The sequence below is a fragment of the Zonotrichia leucophrys genome, chromosome 4, assembly GCF_028769735.1.
Source record: "Zonotrichia leucophrys gambelii isolate GWCS_2022_RI chromosome 4, RI_Zleu_2.0, whole genome shotgun sequence".
NCBI classification, from domain to species: domain Eukaryota; kingdom Metazoa; phylum Chordata; class Aves; order Passeriformes; family Passerellidae; genus Zonotrichia; species Zonotrichia leucophrys.
Genome location: NC_088173.1, coordinates 50,834,191 through 50,853,759, shown reverse-complemented (window position 1 = coordinate 50,853,759; position 19,569 = coordinate 50,834,191). Strand labels below are relative to the sequence as shown.

The following is a 19,569-nucleotide window of genomic DNA, read 5'->3' as shown; positions in this document are numbered from 1 at the left end:
GAGTTGGAGCATTCACTGTCCATATAAAACATGGGGCTGAGGCTATTTCAGAGTTTGGTTGGTGTAATGAGCTCGGAAGCTCTGCATTTCCACCCCTCTGTAACATGTATTAATATGGGTGTCTTTACCAAGGGAGAAGGTTCTCATGGGAATATACAATAAACAAGCATGATTCTCCTTTCTCTTTTGTCACAAAATCCTGTACTTACTCTACCCACAGCTATTTTGACTGTTTCTTAAAATATCATCTCAGTGAAGTCCCTGATTAATGCAAATCATTATTATACATGGGCTTTTGTTCAATGAGTTTTTACTTAGATTTCCATGAGACAAGTAAGCTCTTAAGCAGATCCTGTGCCAGGACTTGTTACACAAAATCACTTTTGCCCATCAAACCAAGTATTGAATGAGGGGATAGTACACTTATTATTCACCTGAGGCCATTAGGTGCTGCTGTGAGCTAAATCTCTCCAGCAGACCCATAAAACCACGAGGAGAGACTTGGCCAGTGGATTATGTTCCCAGTCAAGTGTCATACTTTGGCATGTTTGACTAGGATTGGAAGTAAAAGTGGCATTATTCAAGAGAGATGCTGTCTGCAAATACCAAGGAGAAATTTTGTTGCTCCCTCTGGTATTTTTTGAGCAAGCTGATGAGCTGAGGTGCTCCCAAGTCGGTTCTTTGCTGCAGAGAACTGGTCCCGAGGAAGCTGCCACCTGGCAGAGTGGGGTGTTCCTGCCTCCTTTCCCTGTGCTGCTGCTGCTCCCTGGTGTGTGGGAGAGGTCATGGTAGAAATCCTGAATTCATGAGCCGTGTTAGATTCCATTTTGCTCATGTTTGCTCTAGTGGACTGTGATACTGACAGGGAAAAGTAATATTCATTTGCTCTCATCTCTATCCTTGGAACTGAGGGAATTTTTTGGTCCTCTGTCTGAAATTTTATACATTCTTAGAGATTTTCTTCTTTGAAACTATCTCAGTTACTAAAAAAAAAAAATCCTACTTTTTGAAGACAAATCAGAAGTTAACCAATCTCTGCTGCCCCTCTTGATCTGGATTTACTGCTTCCAGAAGATAAACTCTTCTATTTACTCCTATTCCCTGCAGCAGGAGAGCAATGGATTTGTTCAAATCAACTTAATTTTGAACACTAAAAGCTAATCAGAATAAATATAGTAGAAGAAAGAATTAAGAAAAAACACTTTCTGCTGTAGCTCCAACAAAATTTCTCTCACTTCCATGTCTTGCCTTGTGACACAGGTTTTGATCAGAGATAACTGTCAAATAAAATAAAATAATAATGAAAAAAGAATCAGTAAAGAATTCAACCTCTAGGAAAAACAGAAAGCTTTGAAAAAAAGATGTTTGAATGGCAAATAGCCACCTTTGCTGATGCATTGGGGTGCTGCCATTCTTGAATTGCAGATGGTCCCTGCTGCCTGCTTGAAAGCCAATGGAGTTCCAGCTTTAGCCACCCCCAGCTGGAGAGCAGGACAGGGCAGGGCTTTGCAGGGCTCTGTCCTCTGCACTGCCTTGGCCATGGGCTGGGAGAAGCAGGGTCACCCTGAGGGAACACAACAGGCACCGTGTCAGGCACTGGCACCTGCAGACAAATCCCAGCAGGCTGGTGCTGGAATGCTGCTCTTGGAGGGGCTGGGAAGGCTGCTGCAAAAATTACCCCTGTACCAGAGTGTTCTCTGGCTATGAAAGAGCAATCTCTCTGAAGGGTAAACTGCCTTTTGCCACATGTGCCCTGAAATAAATAGGGCGGGAGATCTTTCTCCTTTTTAATGCCTTTATTAAAAACCAGCTCAGGTGGGAAGAACCGACTGGTTGTGCTCACACCACTGCTGCCTTCAGGAGTGGCACAGAGGAGGAGGAAAAGTGCAGCTGTGTCTGCTGGTCTGTGGGCAGAGCTGGGGGCTCCTCCTCACAAGAGCACCAGGAGATTCCCAGTTGTTTGGTTCAACATTCAAGGTCCTCTGTCCAGCCAACATCTTTTTAGGTTAGGGTGAGGGGTAAAAAGGGTCTTAGCGGACACTGGATTCTGTTCCTCACATCTAGACATCACTTCCATCCTTCAGTTCCATGTTGGCTCGTTGTTTTTAGGGGTTTTTGCTAGGTTTGGTGAGGTATTTCTTAATTTGCATGCCAACCCCAATGTCCCCCCTCTTCACCGTTCCAGGTGCCATCCTCCAGGAAGCAGCAGGGTGTTACTGGATAAAAAAGGAGAATTCCCAACCATCAACAACAGGTAGTTAACGAAAAACTATTAACGATAGGTGATTACAACAACAAACAATTAGAACTCCACTCTGGCAGCAACTGGCCCAACCTGTGAACTCTGCAACCTTTTAAAAAAATGGGCAGCTTTTCTACTCATAACATGCCCCTCTAGAAGGCATTAATCCCACCACTTCAACAACAGATGTACTGATGCATCCTGTCCTTGCATCCAGTAAGCAGTTTTATTGTAAATTAGCATGCAAAATAATTGATGACAAAGTCCCTTGTAGTGTCTTTTCTATGAGCCCTTTGTGCTGTGGGGTGTGAGTTTGGCTTTCAGGCTTCTTGAGGAGACCTTATTAAAGATATCACTGTGATATCACAAACAAGGGAACAACTTGTATGCTTTGATATTTATATTGGCTCCTGTCACACCTCAGCTAACAAGGTTTCTCTGCATCAGTTTACATCATAAATTGTCACGTAATTTAGCCCCCAAAGAAAATGTGCAAAGGAACAGCTGTAATCTCTGGGGCTTTTGTGACAGAATAAAACAGCAATAGAGCCACAGTAGAGGCTTTGTACCACTCTGTGGGGATGGATGAAGAGATGAGGGTAGGAGGGAGTCACTGAAGTTTCCACAGAGCATATAAAAACCTCATCACCCTGTGGAGAAATGCAGGCTCTGGGCATTTCTGCCAGTAGCTCTCCACACTGCTGGGATCAAAAGGTGTGGGGATTAGTGGCCTGCTGTCCAGTTGCCTTTGAGGTTGTATTTACCTTCAAGCACAGGTGAATCTCTGTGGACATGAGGACATTAATTATCCTCAGCTCTTATGTTTCCTTGGAATAGCTAGAAAAATGATTTCTCTAAAATAATACTCATTATAGGCCTGAGTTTTCCTCTTCTCTTGTTTAACAGAGAATAGCTATGGCCTATGGCCTTGCATAAGAAACCCGATGAATTCAGATGTGGGGTTTTTTTCATGGTTTCCTCTCCTGCTCATGCTGCAGACTCCTCTTGCTCAAAGGAGCTGGCACATCATTGCATTTTTTGCAAAAGTAATGGGTTTCTTCTGAAGGCATAAATCAGAAAGTCATAATAAAACACAACCCCAGCAGCTGACATGTTTTAGAAGCAGCTGAAGATGAAAAGCCCTTCAAACTTGTTGTTCTCTTCAAACAGCTTGTGTTCAATCTGTTCCATACAAACACTGTAGGAATTGACCTTTCCATGTGCTACTATAGGACAAACACCACTCCGTGGATGGGGATAGTTTACACTGTGGAATGCTCCACTCATACATATTTGAAATATTAATCTTTAGACCCCAGTGCAAATAGTAAATTACTTTTGCACTGCATGCCTTTCTACAGTTTGACACCTTTTCAAGCTCATTTGTGAATGATTTTTGTATTTTCTTAGACATTTTTTCCTCCTTTCCTTTTAAGAGTATATTAGTTTGTAATACCTAAATTATGGATTTTATAGAAGCTCTTCATAAAATTAGAAAATATTTGGAAAAGAAATGATCCATCATTCCAATGTGTGTGAGTGCTTTAGGCTCCAGTGAGGTAATGGATCATCTGCAGCTATTTATGAAAAGTTTTACTGTATCTTTTAATGCCAAGCTTACAAACAGTGGCCTTGGAACATTATGATACAACCTCAAGTTATCTGCTGCCCTACTTTGATTCCCATGGTGGTATCTTTCAAGAGTTCTCTTGGCTGCAAAAGGAAAAAAGGCTTTGATATATGACTAAATGCCTTAAGGCACAGAAGCAGGGAGCTTCTGTCCTTGCATAAATGAGGAATGACAGCAGCAGACAGGAGCAGAAAACTTCAGGATGAGTTGTGGGAAATCTTCAGATGCATCCTTATTTTCGTGATTGGTTAATGAAGCAGTGGGACTGGGATTCAAGGTGGATCTCTGTTGAAGCTAATTCTAAAGTGAGTAACTGTGGTGTTGTCATGAACCACATAAAATGCTTTTGTTTAGGTGCTTCAATCAAAGTCCTTGGGTATGAGGCTCTTCTCAAAACGTGGCCCTAAGTCACTGCAGTTCTGAAGAAAAATTGACTCAGACATCTCTCACTCTGGTCAGAACCTGCCACTGCAGATCTGGGAGCACTTGAACATGGGTCACTTCATAAAAATGTCTCTTCCAGATTAAATGCAATAACAAGTTGGTAGTTTTTGGCACGAGGCAGAGACCTGTGATAACCTCTGTGACCTCTCTGGAAATTACAAAGCAGGTCGAGAGTGATCCCTATACATGCTTTATCTTTTATGCTCAAGAACAACCTCAGCATTCACTTCCTTTATCTTAACATTCCAAATACTTAAATATGACAGAAAACAACTAGAGTTACACTCCTGATAAATTGCCACTGTGACCTTCACCATGCCCTGGAGCGTCAGCTTCATGTGGTATCAGCTAAGGCTTTGTGTCATGATTTGTCATTTGTGCAGCTGCCAGATGCTCACAAGTCTGTTGACTCTGAAATTTGATGATAAAAGCACTGTGGGAATTTAATAACGAGTCTTGCTTTGTTTGTTGATCTTGATCTTGACATCCATAATCTGAACTACTTTTAATATGCTGCAGTTTAGCAGATACTAACCAAAAGGTGAGGACACCCCAAAGTAATTATTGCAGTGGCTAACCCATTCCTAAATGCCATATAAAGACCTGAATGACCAAGTTAAATTTCCACATATAAGCACAGCGTGCAAGGATTAATTATTATTTTTGTTAGGAAACCATAGTAAACTGATACTCACTTTTGTAGATGCCCTTTTAATAGTTTCAGTGCACCAGTAACCTAATGCTTGGAAGAAAATACTACCTCAGCAGTACCTCTGTAATTAAGATTTCACCTCCCAGTCAGGCTGCCTTCATGGAGTGTGCTGTCATGGTGCTGGACAGGGCCTTGTGATACCTGATACTGTTGTTTCAATGCAATAGGCAACTTCACATTCAGCTGGAGCAGTGCAAATGATAATATTATGACCTGACAATGTTATTCTTTTAGTGGATGGTTTGTACCTCTAACAAGGAAAGTTTTATGAAATTTGTGTTGGCTTGATTTACACAAAGTGTACCCATTTAGTGGTTCATTTTGACATAACTTTTCTATTTTTTTATTACTGCTTGGTGCATAGGAACAGAATGGTTTCAAGTTTTTTCTTTATTTTTCTTGCCTTTGTCTTTAAAGTGCTCCAAAGGATCTCTGTGTACAATGTGGTTTCAAACAGAAAAATATATTCATTTTGAACAGGCATTTTGTTTTAGTTAGTATCCCTTTCAGGATTCTTGTGTCTTTATTGGTATGAATGGCACAGCTTCAAAGGATAAATACTTCATTCTTAGCATTGAAAACAACCTACTGTCAGCAGAAAAGCTTTTTGAACTGGTTGGAGCCTTGATCTAAGAAGTTATTAATTTCTGACATCTCTTAGGCTCTTTATTTTCAGCTTCCCTTGCAGCCAAAATAAATGGCACCATGCTGTCCTGAGCAGGGGTTTGGGGCAGGGGTGCCCTGGCCCAGCCTGGCAGAGTCACCTGGGGCACCCAGAGCTGCCTCTCCGTGGGGTCACTGCCTCCTGCAAATTCCTCACATCTGCTACAGGGGCCTGACTTCTCATTTAGGAGCTTGGGCACTCAGGTCTGGAAATCTTGACTTGGGCTTTTTCAGTAGCAGGAGTGCACACAAAGGAAAAACAGAAGCCTTTTGTTCTGAACAATCTTTTTGTGAAAGTGAGATCTAGGTAGAAATTTGACCTGAAATTTGCCACCTATTTAATTATAATGCTTTTTATGTTGTTGTTTTTTTTAAATCTCCCCATTTTACTCAGCTTAGGCTAGGATGCCAAAATCAATCTCTGATCTATCTTCCTATCACACTTTCCCCCAAGAAGGAAGATTTTGCCAGGAATATTGTGTGGGACACACGAGATTTAAGCTTGTGGCAGTCATGCAGTCCCAGCAGGGACACTCTAGGAAGAAAGCAATGGATGTGGGTGAGTGACTGCTGTGCCCCTGTGGGGAAGGGACTCTTCCCAGTGCTCCTGTGGTCCTAAGGCACAGCCCAGACTTCTTCTCCACTTGGGTTCTTAGGGATGCTGGTTTGTTCTGTTTGCTGCTGTGGCACTTCCCAGCAGAAGCACTAGGAATGCTGTATGTGTGGAGCTAACATTAAGAGGTGTTTGTGTGGTGTCAGTTGGCCATGGAGGGGAAGGGAAGAAGCAAGCCTGGCATTTGGTTTTCCTGCTGGTTTCCTCCCTCTTTTCCATTGGCTCCATGCCTCTGCATGAGGGCAAGGAGGAGCTGCCCAGCACTGTGTGAGCTCAGCTTGGCTGTGAAGCTTCAACAAAAGCTGTATGGATAGGGGTTTGGAAATAGGCTACTGTTATAAATGATCAATTGAAAGCTAAATTATCAAAAATTAAATAGAGAATATTTATTTATCTTTTTCCACAACTAAAATACGCTCTTCAAAACTACCACAGCCAAAGAGACAGCGTCGCTTTTAAACATTTTCTTTCTGTCCGGCTCAAATTCCAACTCCTTGAGCAGGTTCCACAAAGGACCATTCTTGAAATCAAGTTCTTACATGAGATTTGACATCAAGAAGACACAATGACAGTTTGTCCAAATTAATGGATTTGAAATCTGTTTTCCTCTGGGAAATGTTTAATATTATTCCTTATGTTCAAATGACTTGACAGATCACAGAAGTGATCTAAAGTTATGTTCTCTTCTTCCGAGGAAGTAGCAAAGACAAAATGTTCACTGAGTTTATCCTTAGAATCCCTACTGGACTCCAAAGACTTCCACAGATGAGGGGATAAGAAAAACAGCCATGGAAATTTAAAGTTCAGGCTCCTCAATAAGGAAAAACAGGAGTTCAATTCACTACTTTGCAGATTCTTAATCCTTAGCAATAATTTTTTTTTTTATATTTCAAAATAACTTCCATCATCATGTAGCAGCTTTCCATTTGGAGGCTTACAAATCTGAAATACAATAGTTTTTTTTTTTATTTTACTTGAACTAAAACAGCAGTAAAAAATAAGTAGGTTAATATTGCTGGTTTTAACAGTGAATACCTAAACAGACCCTTTGAAAAAAGGTTTTTACAAAGCTAAATTACTTCTATAGGTGAAACATAAGTGAAAAAAATAATTAGCATGAAACGTATTTTTATACACCCACTGAATCTTCATTTTCCATATTTTTGGTGCTGGCTGGAACCCTAATACCAAGTACTCCTTTCCTATGTGGAATGTTTTCAGCAGCTCAGAAGACAACATGCTCAGGTCTTACCCCAAAAGCTGCATTTCCTGCAAGTTGGTTCTTTCTCTTCTAGCCCAGCTTTTCTTTGAATCTAAAATAATTTTGAGGTGCATTGCCAAAAATTAAATTAACCCTTGTGAAATAGAGCTTGAAACATGCTTTCAGTTTCCGTTCTTCCTTGAATAAAGAAATAGGAGGTTGTGAAGTATCCTTTAGTCATGCATCAGCCAAATTATTTTTCAGTTAAAATGTAATAAATGGCACCTTTCTTTGTATTTTTCAATATTTAGGGAGTGTAAGGTAGCTTATTTGTAGACAAATACATAGTGGAGACAAAGAAAATTTTCAGTTACTCACTGGGCATTCTGTATGTATCATATCTGAGCAGTGAGCTGAGGAAAGGGTCAGTTAAAACAGCCATGGTCTTTCACAGCAAAATATTTGATTGGAAGGGTCTAGGACAGTGTCCTTGGAGAGTAATAAAAAATATCTTCAGCTAGAAAACAGATGTTTCAACACAATTCTGTGTCATAGAAACGTTTGAAAGAGTTTGTTGTAATTCCTTATGGAAACAAAAGTGGATTTTGAAGCCTTGAATACGACCACAAGATGGATTTGTCCTTGGGTGGCTCTGCACTCCAGCAGACACCAGGCATTGCTGTGCCCCAGCCCAGCTTTCCCTGTTGGACTGGGCTTATTCTGGGAACCAGTGCTCCCCACAGCCTAGGGAGGAGAGACGAGCTTGTGCTTCCTGTAGATACTGGGGGGCTGCTCTCCTTTCATCTCTAAAGCTGAGTTTTCCAGGCTGTGAAAGAGGGATGCTAAGGAAAGGAAAGGTATCCCCTGAAGAGATGGAGAGATGGGTCCTATGAAAAACAGGGTAACCAAAGGCAGAGTAGATTGGGAGTAGCAGATGTGCTGTCTGTGAAAGGGTAGGACTGGTGCACAGTGGAATAACCCACAAAACGTGTGTGCAGATGGCTGGGTGTCCCCTCCTGGCTGAGACCCTGCCCCAGCCCTGACACCTTCTCCCTCTTGGAGCTCCTTGTGTGGACACCCTGACACACGTGGGCAGCAAAACCTCACATAAGGCTTGGCTGGGTGAAAATCACCTCAGGCAGGCCCTTTGAGTTGACCAGATAATGATTTCTCCCTGCAAGTGCCACTGCACCCCAAACATGGTCACTTCCAAGGTCTTTGATCTTTTTCTCCTTTCTATTCCTTTTTCTTTTCTTCTGTTTCTCCTCTTTTCATTTGTCCACCTACTCTAACCCCCTTTTCTTGTTTTTTCTGCCATGTTTTCACACTCTCTCTCCTCCTGTGTTTTCCCTAGGCTTTCTTTCCTGATCCATTTTTCCCCCTACATTCTTCCCTCAAGCCATGACAGCTTTTAGTTACTCTGAGAAATGACATCTTGTGAAGGTGCTCTATTTTCCAATACTCTTCCCATACTCACTCTGAGCTGGGAGCAAAATGTTCCTGGTGTGCTGCCAGCTGAACCTCTCCCAGTGCTCCAAAGCTGGCTCCCTCCCATGCATGTACTCCAGGGATGCACTCCCACAGCACGGGCGGCTGTCGGCTGCTTCCTACATGGCTGGCCCTCTCTTCCTTTCCAGCACAGCACCCAGCAACTAGAAATCAAACCATTTACACAAACTGCCCTTAAAGCCCAGAGGTAGAAATTCTATTTCTATTAGGTAAAAACGCCTTTTTCTGGAGAAAGTAGCAAAACCCCTTGTTGTACCTCAACATATGTTATTGTCTTCTATTTGTCATGGAAGTTGGGTGTGTTTGAGACAGCAGCATCGTTGCTGTGTTCACTCTTCCGGATGGGTTGGGATGAGGTTTCCCTGTATTTGCATTTTCTTTCAACTTGAGGATTATATGGGGATCTAATATCATCTTGTCGTGTTAACAGGCAAAGCCAGACTGTCTTCCTTACAATATATTAAGAAAATGCTTTTTGTCCCACTGCAACTTTTGGCCTCTTTTTGGTTAGCAGCTGTTCACATCTTTTAGAATTGTAGGCTTGCTATGTGACATTTATTTGCAAAGAAAAGCAGATGCCATCTATTACCTCAACCATCATAAAAATTACTTAAGCCTTTTAGTGTAATTCTCCAATTTGAAAAATATATTTGTTCTCTCTTAAGTGCACTCTGAAATTGTGGAACTACTCCTGCTTCCAGCATTAGTCTGCAAAAAGAAAAAAAAAGCATGATATTCTTTGGGGGGGAAGGTAGGACAGAAACAGGAAACAGAACAGGATGCAAACTCTTTGCTCATATGAATGCTAATTTATAGCTTTAAATCATAAGAAACTGGCCCAGTTTCTGTTCTTAAAATTAGACTCCCTTTAATATAAAGAGGCAGAGAGATAAAACGATTCATGGTGTTTGTCAGCTCAGGGGAAGGCACAAAGCTTGAGGAGGAGTGTTATGTAACATGTCCCATAAACACTTCTGCATTTATAGTTTTTATTAGTAAGTTTTCCTTCTTTTGCTGAGATTGCAGCCTGGAGATCTATTCCTTATATAGTGGGTAAGCAGTGCTTTACCTCTGCTGTACAGTCAGGGCTTAGGCTCTCCCAGTGTCCAGTTCTTGGCTGTAAGCTCAGAGAAGGGAATTCAGTATCCAGAAGAGTGGAGTCCCAAATCTTCACTGAACTTGCTGTCACAAAAGCAGCTTTGTCTTCAGTGTTCAGATACTTTAGGAAGAGTTTAACCATTTATCTCTGAGTAAAAGGACATACTAACAATAAACACCTCACCCCTGGCTTTTTAAAATTGAGTTTATTTCTTCAAATGTGTTCTTTCTAGAGATGTGGTAATATAAAAGAACATGCAAGCCAGTGTGAAGGAGCATTAATCTTCTTTTCCAGGCCAGGCTTTGAACAGTCCTGGTGTGTCTGGGCAGGACCTGGAAGAAGATTCCTTTCCCATCAGGAATGTGTCCTAACAAGACCATCTTTTCAGCTCTCATGGGGCCCTTAAAGCTGAGCTGGCAGGGGCTCCTGGCAGTGCTGCCCACAGGTAAATAGTCCATTACTGCCTGTCACAGCATCAGAGCAAGATACATGTCTTCATTGTCAATGTGCCAGTTAGAATCCTTGCTTTAGCACAAACCCCACAGAAGTGTTCTAGCTTAAAAACTGCACTGCAGACAGTGATGGCTGAGGCAGAGGAACAATCCTGATTTGTCCCCAGCCACTCACAGCTGGATTTGCAGAACTATCTTGCACAGATGCAGCAAAATCCTCCAGGATTTATCTGTCCAGATTCTTCACTGAGTGATGCCCATGTCCTAGGTATAGCTACTCTTTCCTTAGGGATTTATTCTTGTGGTTCCTAGAGCTGTTGGCACCTGTGGCCCTTGCTAGCCTGGCTCCATGCTGCCTGTGGCCACATGGTACTCCCTGTTACTCCTTTCAATTATTCCTTCACAAGGAATTATTCCTTCTGGCTGCCTCCTCACATCCATGTGCTGGCTCTCACACGGCTACAGGCAGTTCCTAAGGAATTCTGTGCAGTTTTAATTGTCCATTTTCTCTCAGGAAATTCAACACAGAGGACAAATATATAAAGCAAGAGGATTTTAATTTGCTCACCTTTCTAACGTGCATGTAATTAATTTGCTCTCAAACAGATACAGCATTCCACAGGAGTGTGCCTCAGACTTGAAATTTGGTTGCTGGGAAGAGATGGAGGAAGAAGCTGGATTTGAGTCTTACTCTTATGGCCTTTAACTCCTGTGTGAAAAGCACAGGAAGTGAAGCAGCTCTCCCTGCCCCAGTCCCAAGGGATTAAATCACAGAAGGTGAATGATCATGGGCATCTTGTCTGTCAGGCACAGTCTTCCCAACTTTTGCCAAGGGTGACATGAATGCCATGCTGCCCTACCAAGAGGCACAGCTTCAAGCTGGAGCATTGATTTTGAGGCCCTGATCATAAATGATAAAGAAACTTGGGTAACTGGAAACAATTCCACTTCTGTTCTGTAAGCTCCTTGTTCCAAAGACCCTGCAGAAATGTCAGTTATTGTTTGGTGTTATTCTTGGGACAACATGTGGGCAAAATCCTCTCAAACAGGAAGTACTTTCATAGCTATCTTCAGAGCAACTCCAATCACATTACATTTTCTGTCTCTTCAAAGATTCCAGATGCTTCTCAGTTCATGTTTAATGTCTGGCTGTGTTTGTTGTGTTGATGGTAATTTACCTGCAGAGCATAATTATGGGAAGCTCCTAGAGCTGGTGATAAAGTGCTCAGAACTGGTCACCACGGGAGGTTTTGCCTCAGTTACAAGTGAACCCTTGAGTCATTCAGAGAAGTGGAGACCTTTTCTGGGGAAACAGAGCTCTTTTGCCAGTGCAAAGATTTCTTAAGTTGGTGCAGTAACATTTGGTAAGTGAAGATGCATTTCTAGGGTTATTTCTTCCATGCTTCCTTGGTCCCTTTTTGAATTTTCAGTCCCACTGAGAAAGCCAAGGATCATTTTCATGCTTGCCAGGTTTCTGTGGTCACCTATTTCTCCTCTTGTTCTGCCTACACAAGAATTAAGAGTCATTTTCATCTGTGTCACTGTGGAAGCATTTCACAATCTCAAGTAACAGTCTTGCTGTGCAGGCAGAGTGCAGACAATAAAGCAATATTAAGCCATAATCCAGTTTTAATGAGATTGGGGAAAAAATAATAGAGGAGCAACTATGAGACTTTGTACAACAAATATTTACCTACTGTGTGCAATAAATTTGTTCATGACAGGCTGGGATTTCACTGCCCACCTGTGGAGATGGGATCTTTGTGTCCAACTGTCATGCTGATCATGGCATCACTTGTGTTGCACACACCTAATTTAACACAAACCATAGCACTCATTGTCTGGTAAACTCTCTCCCAAGAAAGTGTTTAACTCAGATTTCAGTGAAATCATGAGACCAAGTTTCTCAAAAGTAACATGTTTAAAACAACCAAAATGAAAAAAGGAAAGCTCACAAAGAATTATGACTATCCCAATAAGTAATAGCTTTTTAAGAGTGAATAATTTCCTAGGCAAGTAATATATGTGGGAATATTTTTGCTTAAAGATTTAATCTTAAGCTTTTTTTTTTTCCTTTTAATTTTTTTTGTTGGTCCTAATGAAAATGCTACTATTAAGTAAGTGTAACTTAAAAAGTTCATTTTTACAGAATTAGCATGGCCTCCTGTTATGTTGGAAAGAACACGAGTTCAGCTGACATTAAGTTTTGGGCTAAAGGGCACATTTCTATTTTAGCTCTGCTTTAATTGCTCCCTATTAAATTTGTGTTACATAAACTAAGGTTTAGCATAGTTCTATTTTTTATCCCCTTTTACAGTCAGCATAATAAAGATCCAAGACTTGATGACAGAAAGTAACAAAATACACTCTCTTGTCAGAACATGTGGCCAAAGCTGCTATTTCAGCTTCAAATGCACTTCTGGAAGGAAGGAGAGCTCTCTCCAGTCAATGCAGTGTGAAATCTCTATGAAGAGCTCTGATACCACAAATACAAAGATATAAGAAGCTACTGGTATTTTTTAGGTACAAAAGTGTGCTGGCTTGCAATAGACTGATATTCTCATGCTTCATGAATAAACCTTCTGCCATGTTTAACGTCTGCTCAACACCAGCATTAGAACTGCAGCATCAAATGAATTGCTAACAAAGCAAAACTGTTATATTTGCACCGCTGGTAATTATTTTTCTTAATATATTCTAAGCATGTATCTTCCAAAGCATATGCTAAAGCAAGGAAAGAGATTTAGGAGATGGAGGATAAATTTTAAAAACCAAATAAGCATCTAAAGCTCATTAAAATGGGTTAAGCTCAGGGGAATAGTAACTTAAGCACTAGATTTTAATAGAATTTGGAAGGGATGAAACAAAATATTTCACACCTTATGAGCAGCAGCCCCAGAACCTATCAAGCATACAAACAACAAAATAGATATTTCTATTCAAATTCAAGTTAAAAAAAGAACAGGAAGAATGTTTCCTGTTGCATGTATTTATGTGAGACACTCAGTGATCACTTAGGGAACAACATGAAGAAAGGTTTTACTGGCAGATAGTGCAGTTTCCCAAAGGACTGTGAGGTGTGACAGGCAATATTAATGCCACTGCTGCAGTGAGGGTGTGATATGTTTGGAGAAACCTGTTAAAGATGCACAGTTCTTGATCAGGCTTCTTTATATAGTAAAACTTGTGTCATTAAAAGAGGAGCAGCAAGAAAGCACAGAGGAATTAGCTGAGCTGAAGAGACTGCCTAAGGTGAAAAGAGGCAATAGACAAGCATTATATCATATTGTTGTTATCATATTTCTAAAGTCCAGTACCTTCTGAGTGGTTTTCTCACACACAGCTCTTCACAGCAATGTTGCTCCTGCTTCTTCACCAGTGCTCCTCCAAGGCTCTCCATGACCAGCCAGCCCACCCCCTTTTATCCCAGTTATCTTCATTAGCCACAGCTGCCACCCAATTAAGGACACCACAGCTGTAGCCCATCTAGAACAACTAGGATGGGGAAAGGCCACTTATACAATACATAGATTTTACTATGGCTCAAACACCACCTCTACTATATTTCCCCCTTTTTTTTACTTACAGATATTCAAACACAATACAGATATTAAAGTACAATACATACATTTCCCCATGACTCAAAGGCCATTTACAGCACACACAGATCCTTGCTCAAAGGCCATATTCTCACAGCTCTCAGCTGTCCTATCTTCTATCATTGTTATCATATTTCTAGAGTCCCAGCTCTCAGGCTGCCACAGCTTGTGGCTGTCCTATCATCTATCATGTCGGGGTCACCACTTGTTGTTATCATATTTCTAAAGCCCCATACCTTCTGAGTGGTTTTCTCACACACAGCAGTATTGTTCCTACTTCTTCACCAGAACTCCTTCAAGGCTCTCCCTGACCAGCCAGCCCACCCCCCCTTTTATCCCAGTTATCTTCATTAGCCACAGCTGCCACCCAATTAAGGACATCACAGCTGCAGCCCATTTAGAACAACTAGGATGGGGCAAGGCCACTTATACAATACATAGATTTTACTATGGCTCAAAGGCCACCTCTACTAGAGACAAGTATGTCACAGTTAGAAGCAGAGTGAACCTGAGAAACAAGTTAGTAACAGCAGCAAGTGGGGCTAAAGTGTGGCTGTGTCTGCTTGCTGTGACCCATCTGGGCTCTTGTCAGGAACAGTCCGTGATCACACGGGCCATATGTGCAGCAGCATCTCAGCTCTGCGAGCTGCTGCTTTGAGCTACTCATTTCCTTACAGTCACTGGGGTTAGTTGGGGCCAAAGTGATATTAATTTTAATTAGGGTGAATGAAGAAAAAAATATTTCCATTTGTTCCGCTAAATCCCCCAAATTTCCCTTTTAGCTCCATATGGGAAACCGTACATTAATTTGCTGGTGAATTTCTGTTTGTAGAAAGAGAAAACAGTGGAAGTGGCCCATGTGTTCTGGCAGAAGTGTCCACACCTCAAAGGTAGATGTGATTATTCAGAAAGCAGCTTGTAGATGTGGTGTCTTGTAAACTGGAGACGAACATCAGCAACAAAAAAACACAAGCCCAAAAGAGCACTTCCACAATGCAAATTCAGAAAATCAAACCTTTAAAGTGATGTTAGGAATTCGTGAGCTATTCATCATCTGAAGTATTTTTATTGAAACCTGGTGGGTAATCCATAATAATAATAACAATAATAAAACACCACTAAATCCAGGTGTCTTCAGATCATTACAAACAGATAACAGGGTTGAATTCCAGCAGTGCCTTCCAGGTTCTGAAGTATCCATGAAGAAATGACCTTTTTGAATTAAATCCTTTTCTGGATCAAAATGCAATAGTGGGGCCAGAGCACATCCTGGGCTATGCAGGTCTGTGCTGCAATGTAGTCAGCAGTTCTTAAACCTCACTAGGATGTGGCAGGAATGTTTCCTGGCCTTCTCCTGCCCTGCACATCCACTTTTTCCACATGGAAATGAGGGTACAAAGGGAAGGAGAGGGGAGTGCCAGGGCTTGCCCTGCCAGGAGCTGGAAACAGCTGTGGTAAATTCCTGGAGCTGAGCTCCAGCCCCAGCTTTGGAATGGGCACCTCTTCCTGCCCACGTTTCTCCTGACAGCAGAAGCAGAATCACATTGCAGCAGTGCATTTGGTCAATCCATTACCCTGCACCTTGTTATCTCTACCCTGAATCCTGCAGATAACGTGTTGTCATTCAAGCTTATCTCCCAGAAAGGGAGCCAGTCTGGAGCTGAAGAGAATGAGAGATGCAGAAGCCATCGTTTCCCATTTCTTCACAATAAAGTGTTTCTGAGTACAGATTTCAAGACTGGGGAATGTAGTGAGTTTGAAGGTATTCATTTCCATCTCCTGTCTAAAAGGCTGTGAGGAATGATTTTTCTTTGACAGGGAGATACTGAAACCTGAGTTAAAGCAATTAAATTAGGCGCTATGAAAATACCCAAGGCCTTTCTACATTGGCTATATGGGGAATTTAGGAAGACTGTGAAAACACCTGAAATAAAAGCACCAGGGTATACACAAAGTAGGTCAGGTTCTTCCCTCTGCTGCAGATTTAAGAGCCTTCTCTTCTTTGATAAAACCTACCTGCCTAATTAGCTCTGCCTCGTCACATAGCACCAACTCTTACATAAAAGGCAGTGCCTTGACAAAATTGGTTTAAAGAAAAAAAAAGAGCATGTGTTTTTCAGCATTTTTCAGCTATAACTTCAGTGTGTCAGGTGCCAAGGTGGGAGATGCTGTTTTGAGAATTAACATTTGTAGGGGGATAGAATATAAGAAAAATTAGGATAGTGCAGAAAATAATCTTACCCCTAAGGAGTTGCAGCTGGGCCAATTATCAAAGATTAGTAACAGGCCTGACTTTAACAGGCCACAGCTGTAAGCAATGAGAAGAAGAGTGCTGTAAAAGAGTGGGGTGGCTGGGTGAGAAGGGAACTAACTGGAGTTGGGTGGTTGCTGTGTGAAGAAGAGAGAGTAAGTGCTGTGAGGGGCTGCCTACCAGGAACACCAAGAGGGTCTGGAACTTTTGTGATAAGGAGACAACAATATAGAACCCCTGCAATGAGATGACAGCTAACATTTTGACAATTACTTGGTAACTTTGATAATTAACATTTGTTTGAAGCACACCTGCACCTGGGTGTTTTCTTTCACTATTGGGTTTGTGTACTCACAGGAAGAAGCTTTTCTTACTATTAAAATTAGGAAAAAAGGATGATGAATCTTTTACTTTATCTATACAATGTACAAAAAAAATCACAATATAGTTAATATGTGGATATAAAATTGTAACTAGCAAGACAGGATTGTTATCCTGCTGACTGGTTTAGAAACAGGATGTGTTGTTTCTTCAGGAGCTCTTCCTAAGTCTTTTGGGTCAGAAACTCTCAGATGTGAGAATGCAGCATCTGATACAGAAAGGCCTTATAGAAAACTGTTGGAGAGGAATCAAGTCTTGCTGAGCACAGCCCAGAGGAGCAGCACTGTTGCTTTGGATTTCTGTGGTTTATTGTTGAGGCGTTTCCCCCATCTCATACCCCTTTTTTCCAGGTGATGGAGTGCCCCTGCAGTCTCAGTCTGCCCGCTGATGGATCACTGTTGCAGCTGGACAGTGATGCTCCAGGGTGCTGGAACCAAGAAGCTGGGCTTTGCTTGCTGCAGCTGCTCCCCACAGCTGTGGTCTGGGCAGTGCAGCCCAGAGCTACACAGATACTGATTCCCTTCTCACTTATTCCACCTCTCCTCAGGTTTTTGGCAGATCTGCCTCATTCTTCTAGCTTTTAGACAGTGCTGATAACAGATCACTGCAGGAACAGGATTCATTTATGCAGAGCTCTTCAAAGACTGGAAAGGATGGACTTCAAAGGCAGGAAAATGGGACACAGTGCAGCTGAACAGGGGAGAAGGGAGGGCATTCAGATTAAATGAGCCCTTCTGTATGCAGGCAAAGAAACTGATTTCTGTCTGCCTTTCCTACTGTTGGGCTAGAATAGCAAGGACAAATATAAACTGGGATAGATTTCAGTTGAATGAAAAGTTTAGAGCTGAGCTAGCAGAAAGGCCAGATCCACTGGGGAGGGGGCAGGTGGGTGGGAATGCATGGCTGGAATATGTAACTCCTGCTGTGGCTAAGAGGTCTGGCTCTTCAATACAAGTTCATGTGCTGAAAATACCAAAATATTAGCTGTGAACCTGCCTCCTGCTACCTTCATCTGAGTTCTCTTCTTGTGCTGAAAGAAAGAGGGAGCAATTATCCCAGCATGTATCCTTTTACTGACTATTTTATCTTCCCTCAGGCACCTTTCTCCCAGCTGGCAGGTCCAGTTTATGGTAACTGCTCCACAGATGGAAACTATTCCCTGTTTGATCTTCTTTCTTTGAATCTTTTCCAGGTCTGTCCTGGGGGAAGGTGGCTGGAGGTATGGGATGGACAGATGGAAGAAAGATGACTGACCAAAGCTGAAGCATCCAAAATGTGGGTGGGTATGAGAAGCTATGCTGTGGAATCAGTTTCTGCTTTGTTCTTTACACCTTCTCCAATAATTTTCAATTACTGTTCTGTTGTCCTAAGCATTAAGCTGATATTTTTACCTATCTCTAATAATTCCAAAATCCTACTCCCAAGCTTATTACTTCACTTTGAGCCCACAATTTAATAGAAAAATTTGTGAAACATTGCTGCACTTTAATTTACTGATTTTTATTTGCTGTCTCACTGCCTTAGCACTCAGCCTTGTAACATTTGCTGTGCCATGAGGAGAATCCTGCAAGTTCCTCCTCCCTTCCTTTGTTTCTGCTGTGGTACAAAGCAGAAACACAGCCCCCTTCTTGGGTTAGAGCTACAGGTGACCACTGACATCCCTCCTCCTCCATCTCTCTGGTACTACCTGGCCAAATACTGACACTCTTTGGCTTTATCTTGACTGAGGAGTTGTCACTAATAATTGCAGGCAAAATCAAATATTCCAATCAGAACTTTCCCTAATAAAGTAAGAGGGGAAAAAAGTGAGAGGACCTTTATAGTCCTATTGCACTGTCAGCACTCAGGGCCACACCTTCCTTCAGGGCACAGCTTTGCTGCAAACCAGTGAAACTACTTTGCTGTGATTTCATATGAATTACTGCAGGTCACTTCTCACTTGTGATGTTTTAATCCTTTTCTGATTTCTGTTTCTGTTGTTTCCCTCATCTCCAAGACTGAACTTGCAAAGGGATATTATGTAGCAGTGTCAGTAACTGGGGCCATAAAATAAAAATAATCAAATGCTTTAGTTTTTTTAAAAAAAGAATAAAAGTTATTATCCGCCAGCCACCACCATTGTATCAGAATCACTGAGGGTTAGGACAGACAACATTATCTGTCCATAGAAAGCATCTTCTATTGAGTTGTCTACACTGACATGATAAACCCCCTCATTAGGTGATTCCCTTCTATCTCTTTTTATGGCTCCCCAGTCTGTAGTATCTTTATGAATATTTTATGCTGTGGTGTACTTATTAATATGCTTCCACAACCTAAATAGCATAATTATCTCAGAAGTTCAATTAAAAAGTAATCTAGTAGGAGGTAGGATTCCCAATTACTGAGTGTGGGAGAGACTCCTATTCTGTTCTCACTGTCTTTCATCTCAGACATAATTGATTTGGTCTTTCTCCCAAATAAAATGCAGCTTTTCATCCCTGTGGAAGAAGGAGAGAGGTCATGGAGACCTGTGGAGCCCACATATAATGATGTCTATTTTTACCTCCACTTTTCTTTAAAGATACAATTAAATTTGTTGTACACTCAAATTGCAGCCACTATGTGCACTCACTTATAGACAACACAGAAAAATAAATTATTTCCATTGCTGTTTATTGTAATTGCAAAACAGTTTTTCTATTTCAGGTTCATTAGCCAGGCCTTTACAAGTGCATTAGAAGTAAAAGAAAATCAATTTACATTTTAATTCTTACAAATGTTTCACTTTGGA

The 19,569-nt window shown here is 41.5% G+C and overlaps 1 protein-coding gene and 1 long non-coding RNA gene across 2 annotated transcripts in view; one reads left to right on the top strand and one right to left on the bottom strand.

The window, feature by feature from the left end:
* RPL7L1 (ribosomal protein L7 like 1) overlaps positions 1 to 19,569 on the top strand; it is a 29,938-nt gene that overhangs the window by 4,819 nt on the left and 5,550 nt on the right. Inside the window, 1 exon segment of the mRNA XM_064711641.1 lies at positions 17,989 to 18,075. Within this exon segment, the coding sequence (XP_064567711.1) occupies positions 18,070 to 18,075 (6 nt within the window). The 5' untranslated portion in view covers positions 17,989 to 18,069.
* On the bottom strand, positions 7,699 to 14,452 carry LOC135447452 (uncharacterized). Its single transcript, XR_010440136.1, has 3 exons — positions 14,401 to 14,452; positions 13,883 to 13,983; positions 7,699 to 12,070 (listed from the first exon to the last, which is right to left on the bottom strand). It is a non-coding gene; the product is annotated as an uncharacterized LOC135447452 (long non-coding RNA).